Source organism: Prionailurus bengalensis, chromosome D3 (assembly GCF_016509475.1).
Source record: "Prionailurus bengalensis isolate Pbe53 chromosome D3, Fcat_Pben_1.1_paternal_pri, whole genome shotgun sequence".
Classification (NCBI taxonomy): domain Eukaryota; kingdom Metazoa; phylum Chordata; class Mammalia; order Carnivora; family Felidae; genus Prionailurus; species Prionailurus bengalensis.
In genome coordinates, this window is record NC_057356.1 from 29,533,186 (window position 1) to 29,552,546 (window position 19,361).

General features: G+C 48.9%; 2 protein-coding genes across 3 annotated transcripts in view; one reads left to right on the forward strand and one right to left on the reverse strand.

Moving 5' to 3' along the window:
* UBE2L3 (ubiquitin conjugating enzyme E2 L3) overlaps positions 1-13,235 on the forward strand; it is a 55,451-nt gene extending 42,216 nt beyond the window's left edge. For both annotated transcript variants that reach the window (XM_043558213.1, XM_043558214.1), the window contains 2 exons: positions 4,567-4,753; positions 11,740-13,235. In XM_043558213.1, the coding sequence (XP_043414148.1) occupies positions 4,567-4,753; positions 11,740-11,894 (342 nt within the window). In that variant the 3' untranslated portion in view covers positions 11,895-13,235. The remainder of the gene's footprint in view (positions 1-4,566; positions 4,754-11,739) is intronic.
* A 4,241-nt stretch (positions 13,236-17,476) lies between these two features.
* On the reverse strand, positions 17,477-19,331 carry YDJC (YdjC chitooligosaccharide deacetylase homolog). Its single transcript, XM_043558211.1, has 5 exons — positions 19,168-19,331; positions 18,919-19,078; positions 18,618-18,717; positions 18,348-18,525; positions 17,477-18,151 (listed from the first exon to the last, which is right to left on the reverse strand). Exons 1-5 carry the CDS (start codon positions 19,329-19,331, stop codon positions 17,797-17,799), a joined length of 957 nt encoding a protein of 318 aa, XP_043414146.1. The 3' UTR covers positions 17,477-17,796.
* Positions 19,332-19,361: the final 30 nt, after the last annotated feature.

A 19,361-nucleotide genomic window follows, 5' to 3' on the forward strand; every position in this document is an offset into this window, starting at 1 on the left:
CAAGGCATACATAAAGGTGGGAATGACAGAAAAACATTAGTCAGGGTCATGCATAATAAGTTTAGGTCTGAAATGTCAAAAGTTGTGGGGCTTTAGGGCTTTATCCGGAAGGTATATGCTTCTTCTGTGTTTTAATTTTTGCACACCTTCAGCGAAAGTCCCTGGGACCGGTGGACAGTCTGTGTGTCAGCACACATTCGAGCCACTCCTTTGGTCCTCCCCAGAGCTCCAGACAAGGACAGAGTCTCAGAGAAGTTAAGGTGAGCTTAGCCACACTCCCTGGGTTGTGGTGAGAGGCTCAGCCTGTCCTGCTTCTGGTAGCAAGAGAGCTGCTTTTCTTGAGCTTTTTCCCAGGTGCCAGGCTCATTGGACTGTACGTGCTCATACTTCATCATCAGTGCAGGCTGCTGTTACACTCCCATTTTACAGATGTTCAAGAATGTCCCAGGCTTATCCAGCAAGGAGGAGGTAGAACCGAGGTTAATACTGCTAACTGGGACCAGCTATCTCTTGCCTCTCAGCTCCTAGCACGGTGCCCAGCACAAGGCAAGGCACAAGGCTGGTGACTAGTCTGGGGCAGTGAATGAATAAATCTGGCAGAAATCACAAGCCAAACAAAAGTTATAAAGGAAAGCTCTTTTCACTTTGCTCAAGCAGTATAAGCGAACGTGATTTTTACTTAGAAAATTTAAATCTCTCCTAAAAAACAAAAGCAGTATTCTCTGAGTTCCTTCCATTTGTAATTTGTACAAATGTGTATATTTGTAACAGTGAGTTGAGCTCTCTGTCCTAGGTAGTGACTCGGGGTGGGCAGACAGGGCAAGGTCTGGGAGGGGTCTGCTACCACTTTAACTTCTGGACAGTGTTCTAGAAAAATCTGTGTTCATGAAGAAGGGATTAGGGAAGGATTTGTTAGGATAAAAATGATTTCCCAATCGTGTCTTCTCCTAACATCCTTTCCCAGGTGTGTGTAGGTCAGTCTCCTCACACAGGCATACGACCCAGACTGTTAGCATCTCCACTTTCTTCCTGACCCTGAGTCTCCAACTTCCTTACAAGCTTCCCCACAGGTTAATCTGAGAGTATATCCCGCTGTTCAGGGGGAGTTCGGAGCCCTAAACGTGGCCCCAGGCTTTCCTTAGGAAGACCCTGTGTAACCCCTCGGCCACACTGTCTGCTCCCAGCCTCTTGTCTTCCCCAGACTGCCCCTTCCAGGCCCCACCATCATAGTCTTTAGTCATATCTGTCTGGAAGTCTTCTCTCGCCCCTCAGCCTTCCCCAACTTTACTTGTCCTCCAAAGCCCCTGCCCCATGCCTCCCTTCCTTGGGCAGGATTAGAACACAGGGCAGTATAGAGACCTGGTGCAAGCCAGCCTTGCTTCCCAGCAGAGGAGCCATATTTTGCTGGAGGATGCCCAGATGGTTTGGGGCTTGAAGGGGGGGGGGGGGGGGCACTGCCAATAGCATTCCTGGGCACTCTGTGAAGCTTAGCTTTCTTTGGGTTGGGTGTGACATGGCACACCTGGATGGCACGCAGGAGAGCCAGAGTATTGGGAAAAGGCAGTAGATGAAGGGTTTGCTCAATCCTGGAGGTAGAGGGAGGGTGGGAAGAGTCTGGGGCTCTTTTTCTTGGGGCATCTCTCAGAGGCTCCTGGGCCCATCAGGGCATCCAGGCCCTGAAGTCTAGATCTTTGAGCTGTCCTGAAGTCTAGATCTTTGAGCTGTCCTAAGGACAAGGATGTGGGGCATGGTTCTGGCCATGTGTGGATAGCAACTAGGGGCAAGCTCTGTTCCCCAGAGTTCAGCTGGAGTTCCGCCACCTCTTTGAACCGTTAGCACTCAGTGTGGTCTTGGTTGGGTTGTTATATGTTCATATTGTGTGTGACTGTTCATATTTTCAAAAAAGATATTTGCGGGGCGCCTGGGTGGCGCAGTCGGTTAAGCGTCCGACTTCAGCCAGGTCACGATCTCGCGGTCCGTGAGTTCGAGCCCCGCGTCAGGCTCTGGGCTGATGGCTCGGAGCCTGGAGCCTGCTTCCGATTCTGTGTCTCCCTCTCTCTCTGCCCCTCCCCCGTTCATGCTCTGTCTCTCTCTGTCCCAAAAATAAATAAATGTTGAAAAAAAAAAAAAGATATTTGCAAAAGACATATCTGATAAAGGGCTGCTATCCGAAAATATACAAAAAATTGTTAAAACTCTATAATAAGAGTGTGATTTTCAAATGGGCAAAAAATCTGAATAGATACCTCACCAAAGAAGATATATAGATGACAATAAGCATATGAAAAGATAGTCAACATCATATTGTCATTAGGGAATTGCAAACTAAAGTAACATGATACCATACACACCTATTAGAATGGCAAAAGTCTAAAACACTAACACTAACAAATGCTGGGGAGGATGTCTTGGTGGCTTTCATTTGTTGCTGGTGGGAATATAAAATAGTGCAGCCGCTTTGGAAGACAGTTGGTGATTGATTGTTTTTTTAATGTTTATTATTATTTTTTTTTTGAAAGAGAAAGTATGAGTAGGAGAGAGGCTGAGAGAGAGGGAGACACAGAATCTGAAGCAGGCTCCAGGCTCTGAGCTATCAGCACAGAGCCTGATACATGGCTCAAACCCACAAACCTCAGGATCATGACCTAAGCCAAAGTTGGATGCTTAACCGACTGAGCCACTCAGGCACCCCAGTTGGTGATTTTTTTTAAATGTTTAGTTTGGAGGCACCTGGGTGGTTAAGTCAGTTAAGTGTCCAACTTCGGCTCAGGTCATGATCTCACTCAAGGTTCGTGGGTTCAAGCCCGGTGTCAGGCTCTGTGCAGAAAGCTCAGAGCCTGGAACCTGCTTCAGATTCTGTGTCTCCCTCTCTCTCTGCCCCTCCCCCGCTCATGCTTTGTCTGTCTGTCTCTCTCTCTCTCTCAAAAATAAATAACTATTAAAAAATGTAAATGTTTGTGAGACACAGAGAATGAGAGCATGAGTGGGCAGAGGGGGAGGGAGGGAGGGAGGGAGAGAGAATGAGAGAATGAGAATATATCTCAAGCAGGCTCCATGCCCAGCACGGAGCCTGCTGGAAGACTCCATCCCATGACCTGAGCCAAAATCAAGAGTTGGTTGCTTAACCCACTGAGCCACCCAGGCACCCTGACAGTTAGTGCTTTTTAACAAAACTAAACATAGTCTTAACCTACAATCTAGGAATCATGCTGCTCAGTGTTTACCCAAAGGAGTTAGGAATGCATATCCACACAAAAACTGACACACAGGTGTGTATAGCACCTTTATTCATAATTGCTAAACTTGGAAGCAACCAAGATGTCCCTCAGTGGATGAATGGAGTAAGTGGTGATAAATCCAGAAAACAAAATATTTAGTGCTAAGAAGAATGAGCTATCGTGCCATGAAAAAACATGGCAAAACCTTAAATGAATATAACTAAATGAAATATGCTAATCTGAATGATTCCACCTATAATGTATGATACCATACCAAACCAACAAAATGCATACCAAGAATTAACCTTAGTATAACTGGACTATGGATAACAATGAGTTGTCAGTGTAGGTTCATCGATTGTAACCACTCTATGGGGGATGTTGATAGTGGAGGAGGGGACATATAGGAATTCAGTACAGCTTTCCCCTGCTATCAGGGGAGCATTCTGGGGCACCCAGCTGGCTCATTTGGTGGAGCATGCAACCCTTGACCTCAAGGTTGTGAGTTCAAGCCCCATGTTGGGTGTAGAGATTACTTAAAAATAAGTCTTAAAACACACACACTCACAAACACACACAACTGGAGCATTCCTAGGAAACCTTTTATAAGCCAAAATGGTGTAAAGCAAAGAAGCATTTAGTTACTATTAATTTATATGGAAAAAATTGTTAGTGTTTCCAGTCCCCAAAATTAACCTCTCAGGCTTGTCTGATACCTTAGGGACACGCCTTGCTAACAGATAGACAAAAGAAGTCAAGGTAAAGCACAGATGTTTACAGATACAGTTCAAAGCTCTGACGGCTTGACTCTGAGATGCTGAGTGCAGTTCCTGAAGAAGGCACTTGTTGGCGCCACCACTCTGGCTGCTCCAGATGCAGTGCTCTCTATAAATGATTGCTGCAAAACAGATGCTGATTGCTATTTTCATTTTTTGCCTTTTTTGGTAAAAGTGAAAATCCTCTTCAGATTTCTGTCTGTTGGCTAGCAAAACAGGTACTAACATAGGTCTTTCAAGAAAGCAAAGTGGCGTCACTCAAACTTCTGGAAAGTGGGGGATACCTGTACTTCCCTCTCAGTTTTGCTGTAAACCTAAACCTACTCAAACAAACAAAGTCTATTAAGGATACAAAGAGAAAGAGACCACACGGCCAGTTGCAGACCTTTATGCAGCTTTGCGGACATCCTGCTCCGGAAACACTGATTGATGGTTGCCCTGAAGGTGACAAGGCTTCAATTGGCATACTATTTGAAATAAGTTAATTTTTCAAGTAAACAGGACAGTCCTGTCTCAACTACAGGTGTTTGAACTGTAGTGTGTTCATTTTGATTTTTTCTCATTCCCTGCAGGACAACCCTCCATATGATAAGGGGGCCTTCAGAATCGAAATCAACTTTCCAGCAGAGTACCCATTCAAACCACCGAAGATCACATTTAAAACAAAGATCTATCACCCGAACATCGATGAAAAGGGGCAGGTCTGTCTGCCGGTAATTAGTGCTGAAAACTGGAAGCCAGCAACCAAAACCGACCAAGGTAAGGCATGCTTCTTGTGTCTTTCTCAAGTGGTGCTCTTCTGGGGATGCTGTTGTGGGGCAGGGGCCCCTCAGTCCTTTCTAATGCCATGTTTCACAGATTCCAGAGAAATCTTACCTGACCCAACTCCAGTGCATGCACAAGTGCTGCTGAGGTTCCCGCCATTCCTCATGGGCAGGGCACATCTCAGTCAAACCATTGACCTGCACAGGTATTTGAGGAGGCCCTCCTGTGCTCGCAGACCAGTGGGGACACATGTAAATAGACCAGCCCAGTATTTGCTGCCTGTCCAGTTAGGGGGTGTAGGTACTGTCCCTGGAAGTTTTCATGAAGGATTGTGGGGCTGCTTTGAGTGGGAAAGGGCGAATGGTGTTTAAGGTAACCTCATACAGCAGTTAGCACATGAACTCAGACTTGAAGGAGGGAGGGAGGTTGAAGAGGCCCTGCCAGGCTAAAAGAAGGGTGCAAATCAAAGCTACCTGGCAGACAGCACAATGCCAGTGTCTCAGAGTGGGTGGTGCTGGGGGGAAGGGGCATGGTCAAGGGCTGTGTGCCCAGATAAAAGCACAAAGTTGGCTTTAGTGGACCTGGAATTCCTTGCAATTGAATGTGGCCATGTGTCCAGGTACTTCTGTATGAACATACATGTGCTAATTTTTCTGGGAAAGGTACTTGATTCATTATTATGGTTGGCCTTCCTCTTGCCCCTTGGAAGTATCTAGATTTTGTTATGGACTGTGTCTAGTTTTTATTTCTTAACTTCAGAACTTACTTTTGAACTTTTAATCTCATATTGTTGGTGCGTAGCCACCTGAACCACTATACGGTCTTTTCAGATTAAAGGGAGTGAATGAGGGTGGAAGGCCTCAGATGGTTTTTCAGACTGATACAGTAATTTTTCATTGGAACCCCTGGAAGATGGAGTTGAAATCCTTTTGCATGGGAAGTTGAGCCTCTCTCGTTTGAAATAATCATCATGAAAGGTGTCCATCAGGCTTTCACAGCTCAGTAGTAGAAAGGAATGGGTCTAAATGTTGAGTCTGGGTAGAGAGATCTCCAGTGGACGTGACTTTCGGTCATGGACGACGTGATGTTTATAAAAGCTGATGAAGTTGTTCTTAAGTGCACATACTTGGTTTTTGTTTTTGTTTTTCTTTTTTTTTTTAATATTTTTTTCAACGTTTATTTATTTTTGGGGGGACAGAGAGAGACAGAGCATGAACGGAGGAGGGGCAGAGAGAGAGGGAGACACAGAATCAGAAACAGGCTCCAGGCTCTGAGCCACCAGCCCAGAGCCCGACGCAGGGCTCGAACTCACGGACCGCGAGATCGTGACCTGGCTGAAGTCGGACGCTTAACCGACTGCGCCACCCAGGCGCCCCTGTTTTTGTTTTTCTATACAAATTCCTAGCTCTGTGTTGGAAGGCTGTAGCTGCATTTGTTCCGGAATGCCTTGTCAGCCTCTCACACAACTTCAGGAGCCCAAGTTGTGTGTATCTAACACCATGCCCTGGGAGGGGAAGCCCTTCCAGGCCTGGCTGCGCCACAGCTAAGACTGCCAGGCCTCAAAGTTATAAGATCTCCTCCCTTACCTGAGAAATGGAGTGGGACCAGGGGCATTGAGGCTTGTAGGAGATACAAACACAAGTAAAAGTGCTCCATACCTCTTCAGGGACTAGCTGCTCAGGATGGGCGGATGTAGGCACATAGCCAAAATGCTGGGCTCCCCTCCACCCCTAAATTAGATACCTGTCAGATACCTGAGATAGGCTTTTCGTTCTTTTGGTACTTGCCAGTGGGCTTTTTTAAAATTTTTTTTTTTTTTTAACATTTATTTATTTTTGAGAGACAGACACAGCATGAGTGGGGGAGGGGCAGAGAGAGAGAAGGAGACACAGAATCTGAAGCAGGCTGCAGGCTCTGAGCAAGCTGTCAGCACAGAGCCTGATGCGGGGCTCGAACCCACAAACTGTGAGATCACGACCTGAGCCGAAGTTGGATGCTCAGCTGACTGAGTCACCCAGGCGCCCTTGCCGGCAGGCTTTTTAAGATAAAAATTTTGGTACAGGGTACTGTTGTGTGTGAAGTGATGGGCAGACTTGCTATTTTGTTATTTGGGACAGTTAGGGTTTCTTTCTGGAAAATCGTTCTGTAGCTTGTCCTCACATACATCAGGCATGTTGTCCCTGGCACTTGCTGATATGCTTCCTTGTTTCTGCTATCTATTATTATGTTACAAACCATCTTAAAACTTCATGACTTAAAATAACAGCAATTTGGTATTTCTCATTCTGTAGATTGGCTGGGCTCAGCTGGATGGTTCTGTAGCTGGTCATCCCTGAGGTAACTCATGGCTGAGTATCTCTGTAATTCAGCATTCACAGCAACTTTACAGTACATAACTACTGCAAAAAAAACACCAAAAACAAAAAACCCAAAACACCCAAAAAAACAAAAAAAACTAGAATCAGCTGTACCTGGGATGTCCAGAGTAGGCAAATCTAGAGATAGAACATAGATTAGTGTTTGTCAGGGGTGGGATGAGGGGATTAGGAAGTGACTCTTTATAAGAGTGGGTGTTTTTGGAATGATGAATATGTTCTGGAATGAAATAGTAGTGGTATTACACAGTTTTGTGTTATCTGCTGAAAACAACTTAATTTGTATACTTTTAAGATTTTTTTTTTTTCAACGTTTATTTATTTTTGGGACAGAGAGAGACAGAGCATGAACGGGGGAGGGGCAGAGAGAGAGGGAGACACAGAATCGGAAACAGGCTCCAGGCTCTGAGCCATCAGCCCAGAGCCCGACGCGGGGCTCGAACTCACGGACCGCGAGATCGTGACCTGGCCGAAGTCGGACGCCCAACCGACTGCGCCACCCAGGCGCCCCTTAAGATTTTTTTTTTAATGTTTGTATATTTTTGAGAGAGAGAGCATGAGCAGGGGAGGGGCAGAGAGAGAGAGAGGGAGACAGAGAATCGTGGGCCTTGAACTCACGAACCTTGAGATCATAACCTGAGCCGAAATTGGATGCTCAAACAGCTGAGCCACCCAGGTGCCCCTTGATTTTTAATTAGAAAGTAGAGAAGCATTAAAAATTGAGCAAAAGTATGGGGTGCCTGAGTGGTTCAGTTGGTTAAGTGTCTGACTTCAGCTCAGGTCATGAACTCGCAGTTTCATGAGTTCCAGCTCCGTGTTGGGCTCTGTGCTGACAGCTCGGAGCCTGGAGCCTGCTTTGGATTGTGTTTCTCTCTCTCTGCCCCTTCCCCACTTCCACCCTGTCTCTTCTAAAAATAAATAAACATTTTAAAAAATTGAGTAAAAGTAGCAGGAGAAAAGTCAAGAAACAAAGCAAAACTGTATCAAACAGAGAGGTAGTAGATGTTGACAATAAAAAATACCAGAAAAAAGGAATGTGAAAACAAAGTTTTGCGTAGCAGTGTATCTGGTTCTAGTAGATATCTTAGCAGTAGAGCAAGGGCTTAATGTGGTAGTTGAATAAGATTTGCCATATAAATTGGAGTCTGTAACAAAGCCAGCATAATATGGATTCTGTGTGTACCAAACAATAGCGACAGAAATATATAAAGAGAAAAATAATTCCTTAATTGAATGTTTCAGTTCCCCCTGCATTATTATCTTAAATCAAGTGGATAAAATTTAGAAAGAGGACTCAGTAAATATAATAAACAGTGTAAGATTAATTAGATTTCGTAGTACATTTTGTGGAAGGCATCAGACAGCCTTTAGGGATGGGGGAATGTACCATTCACATTTTACTCTGAGAATGGAGCCCCCGGATCTCCATGAAAAGGGGGGGGGGATGTCATGGATATTGTTTACATTCCCCATTACAAAGAAACTAAGAACAAAAACAAGGAAATTTTATAGCCTTTATTCTCTGACTGTATACATTGAGAGTGGGAGGTAAAATTTGATTTTGTTCTTTAGCCCCTACATTTTGGAGGAGAAAAAAATACTCCTGAGGAGCATTTGGGTCAAGGAAGAGATTTAAAAAAAAAAAAAAAATAGGGCTAGACCACTTGTAAAATACAATGAATGCGCTGTTTTATGTATGAAAAATGCTGGGATGGGGCCACGGTTGTAGTTTGAAAATCTGTTGTAGCTGTCAGTTTCCTTACTATCAAAGCAAGCTAAGCTCAGCTAGACTTTATTACAGTTTAGCCAAGGAGCCAGAAATGCACCCAGAGGAACAGAGAAAGAATGAAATACTCATCAGAACAAGTAAAAAAATTGGAAAATATTTTGACTTGATCAAATAAGCAAAAGCAAGTTCCCAGACAAGAATTAAATAGATACAGAAATCTTACAAATTAGTCATCTTTTGAAAAAACAGTCTTGGGGTGCCTGGGTGGCACAGTTGGTTAAGCATCCGACTCTTGATCTTGGCTCAGGTCATGATCCCACAGTCTGTGGGTTTAAGCCCTACATCAAGTCCTGCGCTGATGGTGTGGAGTCTGCTTGGGATTCTGCCCCTCCCCTGCTTCTGCTCGCTTGCTCTCTCAAAATAAATAAATAAACTTTAAAAAAAAAGAAAAAGAAAAACTAGCCTTAATAGTTAACAAAATGGTTTTTATACCAATAGATTAGGTATTAAGATGGGCTAGTTGGGGTGCCTGGGTGGCTCAGTTAAGCGTCCGACTTCGGCTCAGGTCATGATCTCACAATTCGTGAGTTCGAGCCCTGCATCGGTCTCTGTTCTGACGGCTCAGAGCCTGGAGCCTGCTTCACATTCTGTGTCTCCCTCTCTCTCTGCCCCTTCCCTGCTCATGCTGTGTCTCTCTCTGTCTCAAAAATAAATAAACATTAAAAAAAAAAAAAAAAAAAAGATGGGCTAGTGAACAGCAGAGAGCCTGAGTATCCATCACAGAGGGTGAACAGGAAAACTTGAAAACTCATCAGTACCTCCCACAAAGTACTTATCCAGGCAAGAACCCTCTGAGGTTCCTGAAATGCTAATGAAGCATCAGTTCTGCTACAGAACTGTTTCTGATCATGGAAGAAGACGGGAAGCCACCTTGTTGACACAGTGAGTCAGATGTGGTTCAAGTTTCTAGCCTGAAGTCAAGAGCAGCAAAAGAGTATGGGGAAGTCTATGGAGCAGTCTCGCAGCTGAGCATGGGGTGGAGAAATCTGGGAGCTTGCTAAATTAGGGCCTGGCCTGCAAGCTGGGGTAGCATCTGGGAGAAGCTGTGAAAGATGTCCTCAGGAAGAGGGTTTGTCCATGTGCTTGCTTCCCCTGGCTGGACAGGAGGGAGGCTTAGGTGCTTATTTTAATGTTTGTTGATGCATGCCTTCTGTTTATGGTGAGTGAAAGTGGTTTTCCATTGGAGTTACTAACATTTACTTTTCCTTTATAAAATATAAATATTTTTATTTTTTAATGTGATTTAGAGAAATATATTAGATAAGTAGTCACTTAGGTTATATGTGGAAACACGGCAAATAGTGGAATACCAATGGTTGAAGTTGGGGAAATAGGGACAAAATACCTTTATCATTGTTTTTGCTGTTACACAAGAATAAAATATAGAAAGGGTAAATCTTAAATACACAGATAGAAATATACTTCCAGAGCCTGCTTTCTCTTAAGAGATATTTACAGGTGGGAGGTGATAATGCCTGCCCCTGAGGGTGGTGTGCAGATAGGGAGAAACTGCCCTAACCTACAGAGCTGTTTCCAGGCCTTTCATTCCTGCTTGCTCTCCCCAGTCCACCCTTTCTGCCCACCTCCTCCATACTCAGCCTGGACCCTATCGGCCTCGCCTGTGCCCACCATGGTCACAGGAACCCTCAATTGCCCTGTCTCACTTGGTAACACTAATAGACAGAGGTGAGGGCAGGTGGTATTTGGATGCCTGGCCAGGCATAGTTCTGCTTTCTTTGTGTTACTCTGTGCTGTTCCCCCCATTCAGAGTGGACCTATTGGCTGGTTATGTCTTTGTACCTGACCCAGCCAGTGGTAGCAGGTAATCCATAACTTGTAATGCTAGGGTGAAGAACATGGCTCCCAGGAAAGGAATCCATGGCTTCGGTAATCCAGAGAAGAGATGCCTTTTTTGCTAGGAACATGACAGTGGGAAGAAACATGGAACTCTGGGGGTGCCAGTCCTAATCAGGGCGGGGTGAGGAGAAGCATGTGGGAGAAGGCAAAGTGGCTGCATGCACCCCACTTCTGAGGTGAGGAGGCTTGGGGTTCCTGAGCCTTCCGTGCTTCCCCCTTGATCTCTCTTTCCCATCTTCTCTTCCCTGGTGGCCCTTCCATCCCAGGGCTAGCCTTCCAGTACATCTAGGATTTACTGTACTTTGGGAAAGCATTGTGGAACCCACCCTGAGCTGTGTGATTTCTGCCTGTGGGGTTGAGAGCATAATAGTGCTGAAGGTTACCTGCCTTCCAGCAGTTCAGGTGTCAAGTGAACCTTTCTCAGCTGCTTCAGAAGCTCCTAGTGGTCTTCCAGGGTGGGCTCATTATGTATTTACATTGTGCAGACCTGTCATGCACCCTTCATTGTCATGCTTTCTCAGTACACTTTTATGGAAACTCCCCTGAACCGATTGTAGTGAGGGACACGTCACCCAATCCCTACCCTGGAGAAGCTCCACTCGTGCGTGTGAGTATGTGTATGTGCATGTGAGAAGGTGTTCTTGCTAGGCCTGAGAGCTCCGCAGTTTGGGAGAAGCAGGGAGAGGGTGACTGGCTCCCCAGAGTGTCAGTTCAGGAAGGTTCCTGGAGAGGTGGAGGTGTCATCTGACCAGTTAACTGCTGTTGTATTAGCTGCTTGTAGCTCAGCACCTTCTCCCAGCTACAGAGAAAAGATGGGTTGCGCCCTGGTGGTTAGAATTTTGGATAAACGGGAGGCTGCTTTCTCGTAAAAGCACATCGATGTAAATCAGTGTTGCAGTCAAAGTTTTGCCCTTTCTGAGACTGTTCTAACCAGCGGTGCCTGGTCCTTTTCTTGGCAGTAATCCAGTCCCTCATAGCACTGGTGAACGACCCCCAGCCCGAGCACCCACTTCGGGCTGACCTAGCTGAAGAATACTCTAAGGACCGTAAAAAATTCTGTAAGAACGCTGAAGAGTTTACAAAGAAATACGGGGAGAAGCGACCTGTGGACTAAACTCTGCCGCGACTGATTCCAGCGAGTGTGAGCGGAGATCCCGAGCAGCGCATTCAGACACCCCGCAAAGCAGGACTCTGTGGAAAATTGACACGTTCCGCCGCCTGGCGTTTGCTTGTGGCAGTTACTAACTTTCTACAGTTTTCTTAATCAAAAGTGGTCTAGGTAACCTGTAAAGAAAGGATTAAAAATTTAAGATGTTCTAGTTCTGCTTTCTTTGTTTTAAAAAATCACTGCTTCAATCTACTTTAAAAGAATGGTATTTCTTTTCTTGTCCAAATTGATCCAAAATTTTCAATTTACATTTAGCCCTTAAGGTTAAGGAAAAAAAAAGGAAAAAAAAAAAAAAAGGTTGCAGTTCCCTTTCTTCCCCTGCCCCTGCAACTCCCACCTTCTTGCATTCGGTTTATTTTTCACTCATTCATTTCCCCAGACTCAGGCCCATCTCCTCCGCAAAGAGAAGAGACCACTCCTGATGATTCTGGTGGCTTCTCTACTCCCACGTTGCACTGCCCTGTGTGGGAGTTGGTTCAAATTCTCCTGGCCCCAATTTATAACATCCTTTAAAAATATTTTAAAAACAAGCACACTACCACTCACCACCCCACCACCTCCCCCTCATCACCCCCCAAAAAAAAAAATTCCGTGAAAAGGGAGGCCCAGTTCTTATGTAAAAATCCGGCTGGTGTTACCACAATAACGTTGATTAAATGGGCAAACCCTGATGTCTGTGTGCGTGATTGAACTTTGGCCTGGCCTGACTGGGGTAACCCATGTCTGTGGTGACCCCAGGGGAGGGCCTGCCCACCAGAAGATGCTGGCACTTGTGTGAGCTGGCACTTGTGTGAGGAATTTCTCGCCAGAGAGGCTCCTGAAGCCAAAGGTTGACACTCCTCCCTGCAGCCATTGTAGAAGATGTGTCAGTGCAGGCAACAATGCCACAGCCAGAATGTCCATGTGAAATTCCACGCTCACCTGTCACCGAGCTCCATCTGAATGTGCCACGGAGCTCCCTCTCCCAGCTCCTCAGTGCAGCGCAGCCCCACTGCGACCCTCCCTTGGCACAGTTTGACCCTTTGCGGGGTTGGAATTGGCTGGAGTTGGCAGGACTCGGCTATAGCCAGCACCAGTGTGGGGTTGCTGGCACCCTGCTGGCCCCTTTCTTCGGAGCAGCCGGCCAGCCCAGGAACAAGACGGCCTTCCCCCTCCCTCTGGACTCACAGCCTTTGCAGAGTCAAGCTCCACTTGAAGCTCACTCAATAATATCCTTTACATGTGTTTTATATTGTTTTGACTGCCTTTTTTTGTAGAAATAAAAATTGACCTTAGAATTTATCATCAGATGAACTTGTAAGGATTTGAATGTTAATGTCTTTTCAAAGCAAGTGGGACTGCCCCTGAAATAGAGAATACCTGTCACTGACACCCAGAGGAAGCTGATGGTCCAAACACCGTGTGTCACCAACTCCTCTTTTGCCACTGCCTTTCTTGGCTCTTGGGTGGCGGGGGGGGGGGGGGGGGGGGGACTAGATCCTGTGGGGAAGATAAAGAAACCTGGCTTTCTGTTTTTAGCTCTCTTACTTGAGATCTTTCTGGGCCTTACAGACCTGTAAGATGGTTTTACCTGTGCAGAGGTGGGTGTGATGGGTAGGTTAGGCAGCAGAACGTTGTTTAGTTGTCCAGGTGCATGGCCCCTGCAGTGTGGCAATGAACTTGGCTTCTTCAGTCCTAGGTACGCCAGGGCAGGTTCTGGAGACTCCTGTGGGCCCAGGAAGGCAGGAGCACTGGGCCAGTGTTTCCACATCTGTCTCTTCATTAGCAGAAAGGTGATAATGGACTTTATTTCACTCACACACAGATTTGTTAATAAAATGCCAAATTCTGTCAGAAGCTATCCAAATAAGCCACCATTTGTTCTCGTTGCTTCTCTGAATCCAGAAATATTGCCATTCTTGGAAACTGTCCCATTGCTTCATATCTCTACCAGCGTAGCTTTGCCTGCCTGTCGCCCTCTCACGTCTGTGCTCAGGAGGATACCTTTGTCAAAGCTAGCAGCCCCTCAGGGACTCTCAGCCCTGGCATGGCACCCCATGGTTTGCCCCATCAGAGGCCTGGCCTTCAGAGAGCAAGGCAGGGGATGGTCCCTCCTTCAGGCCTGGGCAGCTTGCCCCCCTCCAGACTGGCAGTCCCCAGGGCAGGCTTTGAGCATGCTGGCGGACAGCCCTGGCTGCTCCACAACCAAACAGCTGGGTCCTCTGGAGAAGGGGAGAGCTGTCGAGCAGCCACCACTGACCCGAGCCTACTCAGGAATTCACAAGCACTGGGTTCCTCGAAGTGCGCCGGGTTCCCTCCCGCTCCCTGCCAACGGCAGAGAATAGGCTTTCTAAGATGCTGCGATCCCGTTCTGCTGCCCTCAATAAAAATGCTCTCTGACACTGGTTTGGTTTTGTGGGTTTCTTCCTTACTGGGGGTGGGCAGAGCCAGGGGCCTGTGTTCTTGGAGATGGGGAAGGGGTGGCCAGGACCTAGGCTCTTCTGCCTGCTCCTCTCTCCCCATGCCCAGCTTTTCCAGAAGAGGCACACACAGGTGTGTGGTCTTTCCACGAGGGAAGCAGAAAAGGCTGAAATCCAGGCCATCGGGGCCTGTGGAAGGACCCATTGGGTGTCAGGGGAAGGGACAGTGGCCTCTGTATATGCATCACTTCAGTTCATCTGTCAGTCCCAAGAGAGTGGTATTATGTACATTTAGCAGAGGAGCAGACTGAGGCCCCTAGAGGGTGGCTGTCTTGTTCAACCTCACTGAACTAAATGAGGGTGAACCTGAGGGTGAGGCTAGGCCATTTCCTTGAATGATTCCAGCCAGAAACCTGCCTCCAAGGTCTACTAAGTCCCCTTGGGAATTTGACACAAGCTGATACCAGACCTGCCCTGTCAGCTACATCTGCAGGTGTCCAGGAGGAACCTTCCTGGAGTGTCATTTTACCTGCAAGCAAGGAGCTAGTCCTTTCCCTTGATCATCAACAGGGTGATCAACTCTGCTGCCTCTTAAGACTTTATCCTCTGTGACTCTTAAGACAACCCCATGGACACCATTATCCCTATTTTTACAGAGGAAGAAACCGAAGTTCAGTGACAGGCAAGGACACGTGGCCTGTGTTTTTACAGTCTGGCTCCAGAGCCTGTTACATTCCATCACTCAGGTTCTTGGACCCCAGACACAGCCACAGTCCCCACCCCTTTCCCAAAACCAGAGCTCTACAGGACCTTCTCTCAACTTCCTCAACTCTGGAGCCACCATTTTCTTGCCTTCCTCACTCCTGTATTAATTGTTCAGCTCAAAATATGCATCTACTTCATCACTCCTGTGCCCACTGCAGCCTGGCTTCTGTCAGCCCCTGGCCAGCCTCCTGAGGCTTCCCTGGCAAGGGCCCCAGGACTTCCTCATTGCACAATCCACAGGCTGTCAGCCTCTCAGCCTACTCTCTTCATTTGGTAGCATCTCTGTGCCCCACTCTGCAGGGCAGCCACCTGACCCCATCAAAGGCAAAGCCAGACTGGTCTTAGTTCTTCCTGCCCCATTTGCACTGGCTCTTCCTCTTCTCCTTGCCTCCCTCACGCAGTGTGGGGCAGTGGCACCAACCAGAGGAGCAGAGCTGAAGGTGGCCTGGCTCAGGTGGTACTTGCTAAATGGCTGTTTCCTGGGTGATTGGGACATGTTTTTGCAGGAGGGCTCCTGGGGACACCATACACACCTCAGAGGATCAGAGTGGAAAGGACTGCCCAATGGTGGATGGAGGCCCATAACCAAGGCCCAAAGAAGGAAGTCACTTCCTCCAGAGAGCGTTTTCTGAGCAGGCCTGGCTGGGTTAGGAGCCCCCCTTTGGCCCCACACTCTACTTTGTGTTCCTCCCCCCTCTCTCCCACTGCAGTCCAGCCAGCTAAGCCCATGTATGTGCCAGACTGTGAGCTCCACACAGGCTAGGCAATCTGAGCACCCAGTCCTGCCTGGCCCAGAGCAGACCTTCCATACATGACTGATGGGTAGAGAACAGTAAACCCCTTGTCCAAGCCACCCAGTGCACAGGTTTGACATAAGGAATACCCCATCTCCCCAGTGGGGTGGTAGTGACCAGCCCCACAGTGGGCCTGATCTGCCTGCAGCCTTCTGCCTTATCACTTTCCCACCCCTTGTGAAGTAGACCTCTGTCTCCTGGCCACAGCCTCTCTCCTCCCCACTGTTAAACCCTCATGGCCCCTAGGGCTGATCTGGGCCCTCATCTCTGATCACCCCTCTCTCCCTCTCTGGGTGACTCCACAGCTTTAGCTGTGCAGATCCCAAATCTCTCTCCTGTCCACCCATACCTCTGTCCTCAGCCTCAGAGCCACACAGCTAACTGCCTCCTCTTCTCAAAACAGCAGAACCTCCCTCAAGGGAGCTTCTGTGCCAATAGGTTGCCTTCAGGCCACCCCTACCAGCTCTGGCCAGCAGCCTGCAGGAATGTGGCCAGACCCCAGTACACTGAGGCAAGGCAGTGTATTGGAGGGGCTCAGGGATTCCACTTCACAGCTATGGAGGAAAGGGCCTGTTGCTGGAAGAATCATGGTCAAGGGAAGGTTAGAGTAGAAGATGAAGCCAGGAAAGAAAAGCATGAAGCCACAGTCAAGGGTTAGAGATGTAGGATCCCGACAGCAGAAAGGAGGAGCAAGATCCCACCCTCACCTCTCAAAGAAAGCTGTACATCCCTCAAGGCAGCCCAGGCCAAGAGAGAGCTCTTTAGGCACCTGATTGCTTGCCTGACACTGCATGGTGAAAAAATGTACAGGCAGCTTCAAAGCCCTGCCACTCCTAGGTCTGTAAAACGAGGACATTGGTCCTTGCACATAGGCACTATTACCTGAGATTAAATGAAACAGGATCATCGTTCCATCTGCCTTTCAACACTCTAGAGCCGGGCAGGACTGTGCTCCCAAGAACTCCCTACCACCTTCCCCATCTGCTCCCTGCATCTCCTTGATCCGAGACACATGAACCCCAGTGACGGGGCAGGCACACATCACCAGGTCCAGTGAAGAGTCCAGGATCCCATTTCCACAGACTGTTCCTCTTGGAGAATATTAAACAGGCTTGCAGGACCTCCTTTTATTTGCCCCTAGGATGGCAAAGGACTGCTTGTTTAGAACAAGTGACTTTTTAAGAGAGAGCACGCGTGCACACACTTGAGAGCAGGAGAGGGGCAGAGAGAAAGAGAGAGAGAATCTTAAGCAGGCTCCCACGCTAGGTGTTAACTTGGAGCTCAATCTTACAACCCTGAGATCATGACCTGAGCTGAAATGAAGAGTCAGATGCTTAACTGAGCCATCCAGGTGCCTGGAACAGGTGACTTTTTAAATAAAATTTGAGATTATAGTATCTCCCAAAAAGTAGGCAAGGAGTGAGACATTCTTCTCCCAAACCCCTTCCTCCCAAATGTGGAGTATGTTTTGCATATCTAGTCTGGAATAATGACCTGGTTTGGGCCCTGAGTTGCTTTTGCCTTAAGTGTCTGCAAACGTTTTCTGGGCACAGTTTATAAACCATCCAAGTTTACAAGACAAATATTTTATTAATACAGCGATCTCTACTACATCTGGACAAGGAAGATGCTAACTTACATGACAACTTGAAGGGCACCAAATGCTTGGCAGGCCCCAGGCCCAGATGTCATCTGTAGCCAAGATGGGTTGCCAAAGCTCTGGCCACCATTCTGAGCCATGAGGACCTGGACACAGATGTGACAGGGTCCTGCCCAGGGAAGTATGTTACTGGACCCCGGCTCTCAGCCTGGTTCCAGGATGTCCCAGGGCTTGACACTGGCCCCCTTTTTGTGTACTAATGGGTGTTTATGTTTGGCTGGCTATCAGGGTCATGGCCGGGAGCGCTCCAGGAAGGTTTTCAGAGTGGCTTCCCCAGGCCTCTTGGAATCTAGGTCGTGGAGAGTGCAGAGCTGTACTCCGTCCTGTGCAAGCTGGGCCCGCAGTGTGGGTGCGGTGAGGACACGCAGCTCATGCAGCCGCTCCCATGAGCAGGAAAAGGCATCGGGACCCTTACCACAGCCGCCGGCAGGAGGCACACTGGGGTAGCCAGGGTGTGCCATCAGCTCAGCTGTCAGGGTATGGCCCGCGGGTATGCCTTCCAGGGCCCGTGCTAGTGCTCCTGATACGCGATGAACAGACATGTGCCGGCCGCAGGTGCTCAGGCCCACGAAGGCATCCGTCCACCTGTGGATGTCGGGGCATCAGGGGCAGGCAGGGTGCAGCAGGACTATGTGATGGGCAGGGCTAGGCCTGTGACTGGACAGATCTGGGACGGGGGCAACGTAAATCGACGCCTGACCGCCTTTAACGATGAGGAACGGACATAGCTGTCAGGTGAACTGCCAGCCGGGCTCACTAGGATACGGGATAGGGGCCTCACCATAGGCCGTAGCGGGAGAAGGGGGCCACGGCGGCCAGGGCGTCGCGCTCCACCGAGCAGGCGAAGGCACGCGCGGGGGCCTCGAGCCATGCGCGGTCGCCCACCCCACGTTCCACCGGCAGCCTTGTGAAGCGCACCCCATTGGCCTGCAGCACCTCTGCGAACATCTGGCACACGCCTGCGGGCGGGATGGAGTCAGGAAGTAGCACCTCCTACTACCTGGGACCACCTCTCACCCGCAGCCCCCTTCCAGGGAACAATGCTCTCCACCTGGGAGCACGTGCACGTGCTGGTGCCCGTCCACGTGAGTGGGGTCCCCGCCCAGTAATTCTCGGAAGCGTATCAGCTGGGCCTCCAGCTCTTCCCGCACCTGGAGAGAGAGGATGACAGGCACCTTGAACGTCCCGGAGCAGCTACCAAGGAGGGTTCCCTCCAGGTGCCTCCGTGTGACTGCTCGTTTGAACTAGGGAAACATCCATCGCCAGCTCCTGCCACTAATGGCTTCACGGTACCCTCAGGGCGGAGCCTTGGGGATCCTTTCGAGCATCTTCCTGCAGCCGCACCTCCGCACCTGGGGCAAAGCTACGCCTCCGGTCGCCACCGCCTCCCGGAATCCCATCTTGCCGAGGAAGAAGCCTTCGGGGCTGAGCAGCGACGAGTCGCCTAGGCGGGCCGGGCCCACGGGGCGGCCCTCGGACAGGTTGGCGTGAAGGCCCGTGGGGATTTTGTGCCTGCAGGCGGAGCGCGAGCGGGAGAACTGGCTGCCGCGGGGCGGCGGCTCCCGAAGCCAGCCCCGACCCTGGAGGGGTCCGCCACTCACCTGCGGGCCAGATCCGCCGCGCTCTCCGCAGCTGCGCCGTTGACCAGCAGGGAAACGCTGGTCACAGCCCCCGCCAGGAAGGCCTCTACGATGCCCTCATCGCGCCGCGGGCAGTAACCAAAGTCGTCTGCGGTGACCACGAGGCGCACGCGCGGTCCAGCCATAGACACTTCCGCGGACTGCCCTGGACCCTA

Bases quoted from the DNA above. Each gene is read 5' to 3' on its own strand.
- YDJC (XM_043558211.1), bottom strand. From the start codon at position 19,331: ATGGCTGGACCGCGCGTGCGCCTCGTGGTCACCGCAGACGACTTTGGT. The intron at 18,718-18,918 runs GTGCGGAGGTGC...CTCTCTCTCCAG, and splicing joins GAGGCGTAGCTTTGCCCCAG to GTGCGGGAAGAGCTGGAGGC. The intron at 18,526-18,617 runs GTGGAGAGCATT...TCCCGCCCGCAG, and splicing joins GCACGTGCACGTGCTCCCAG to GCGTGTGCCAGATGTTCGCA.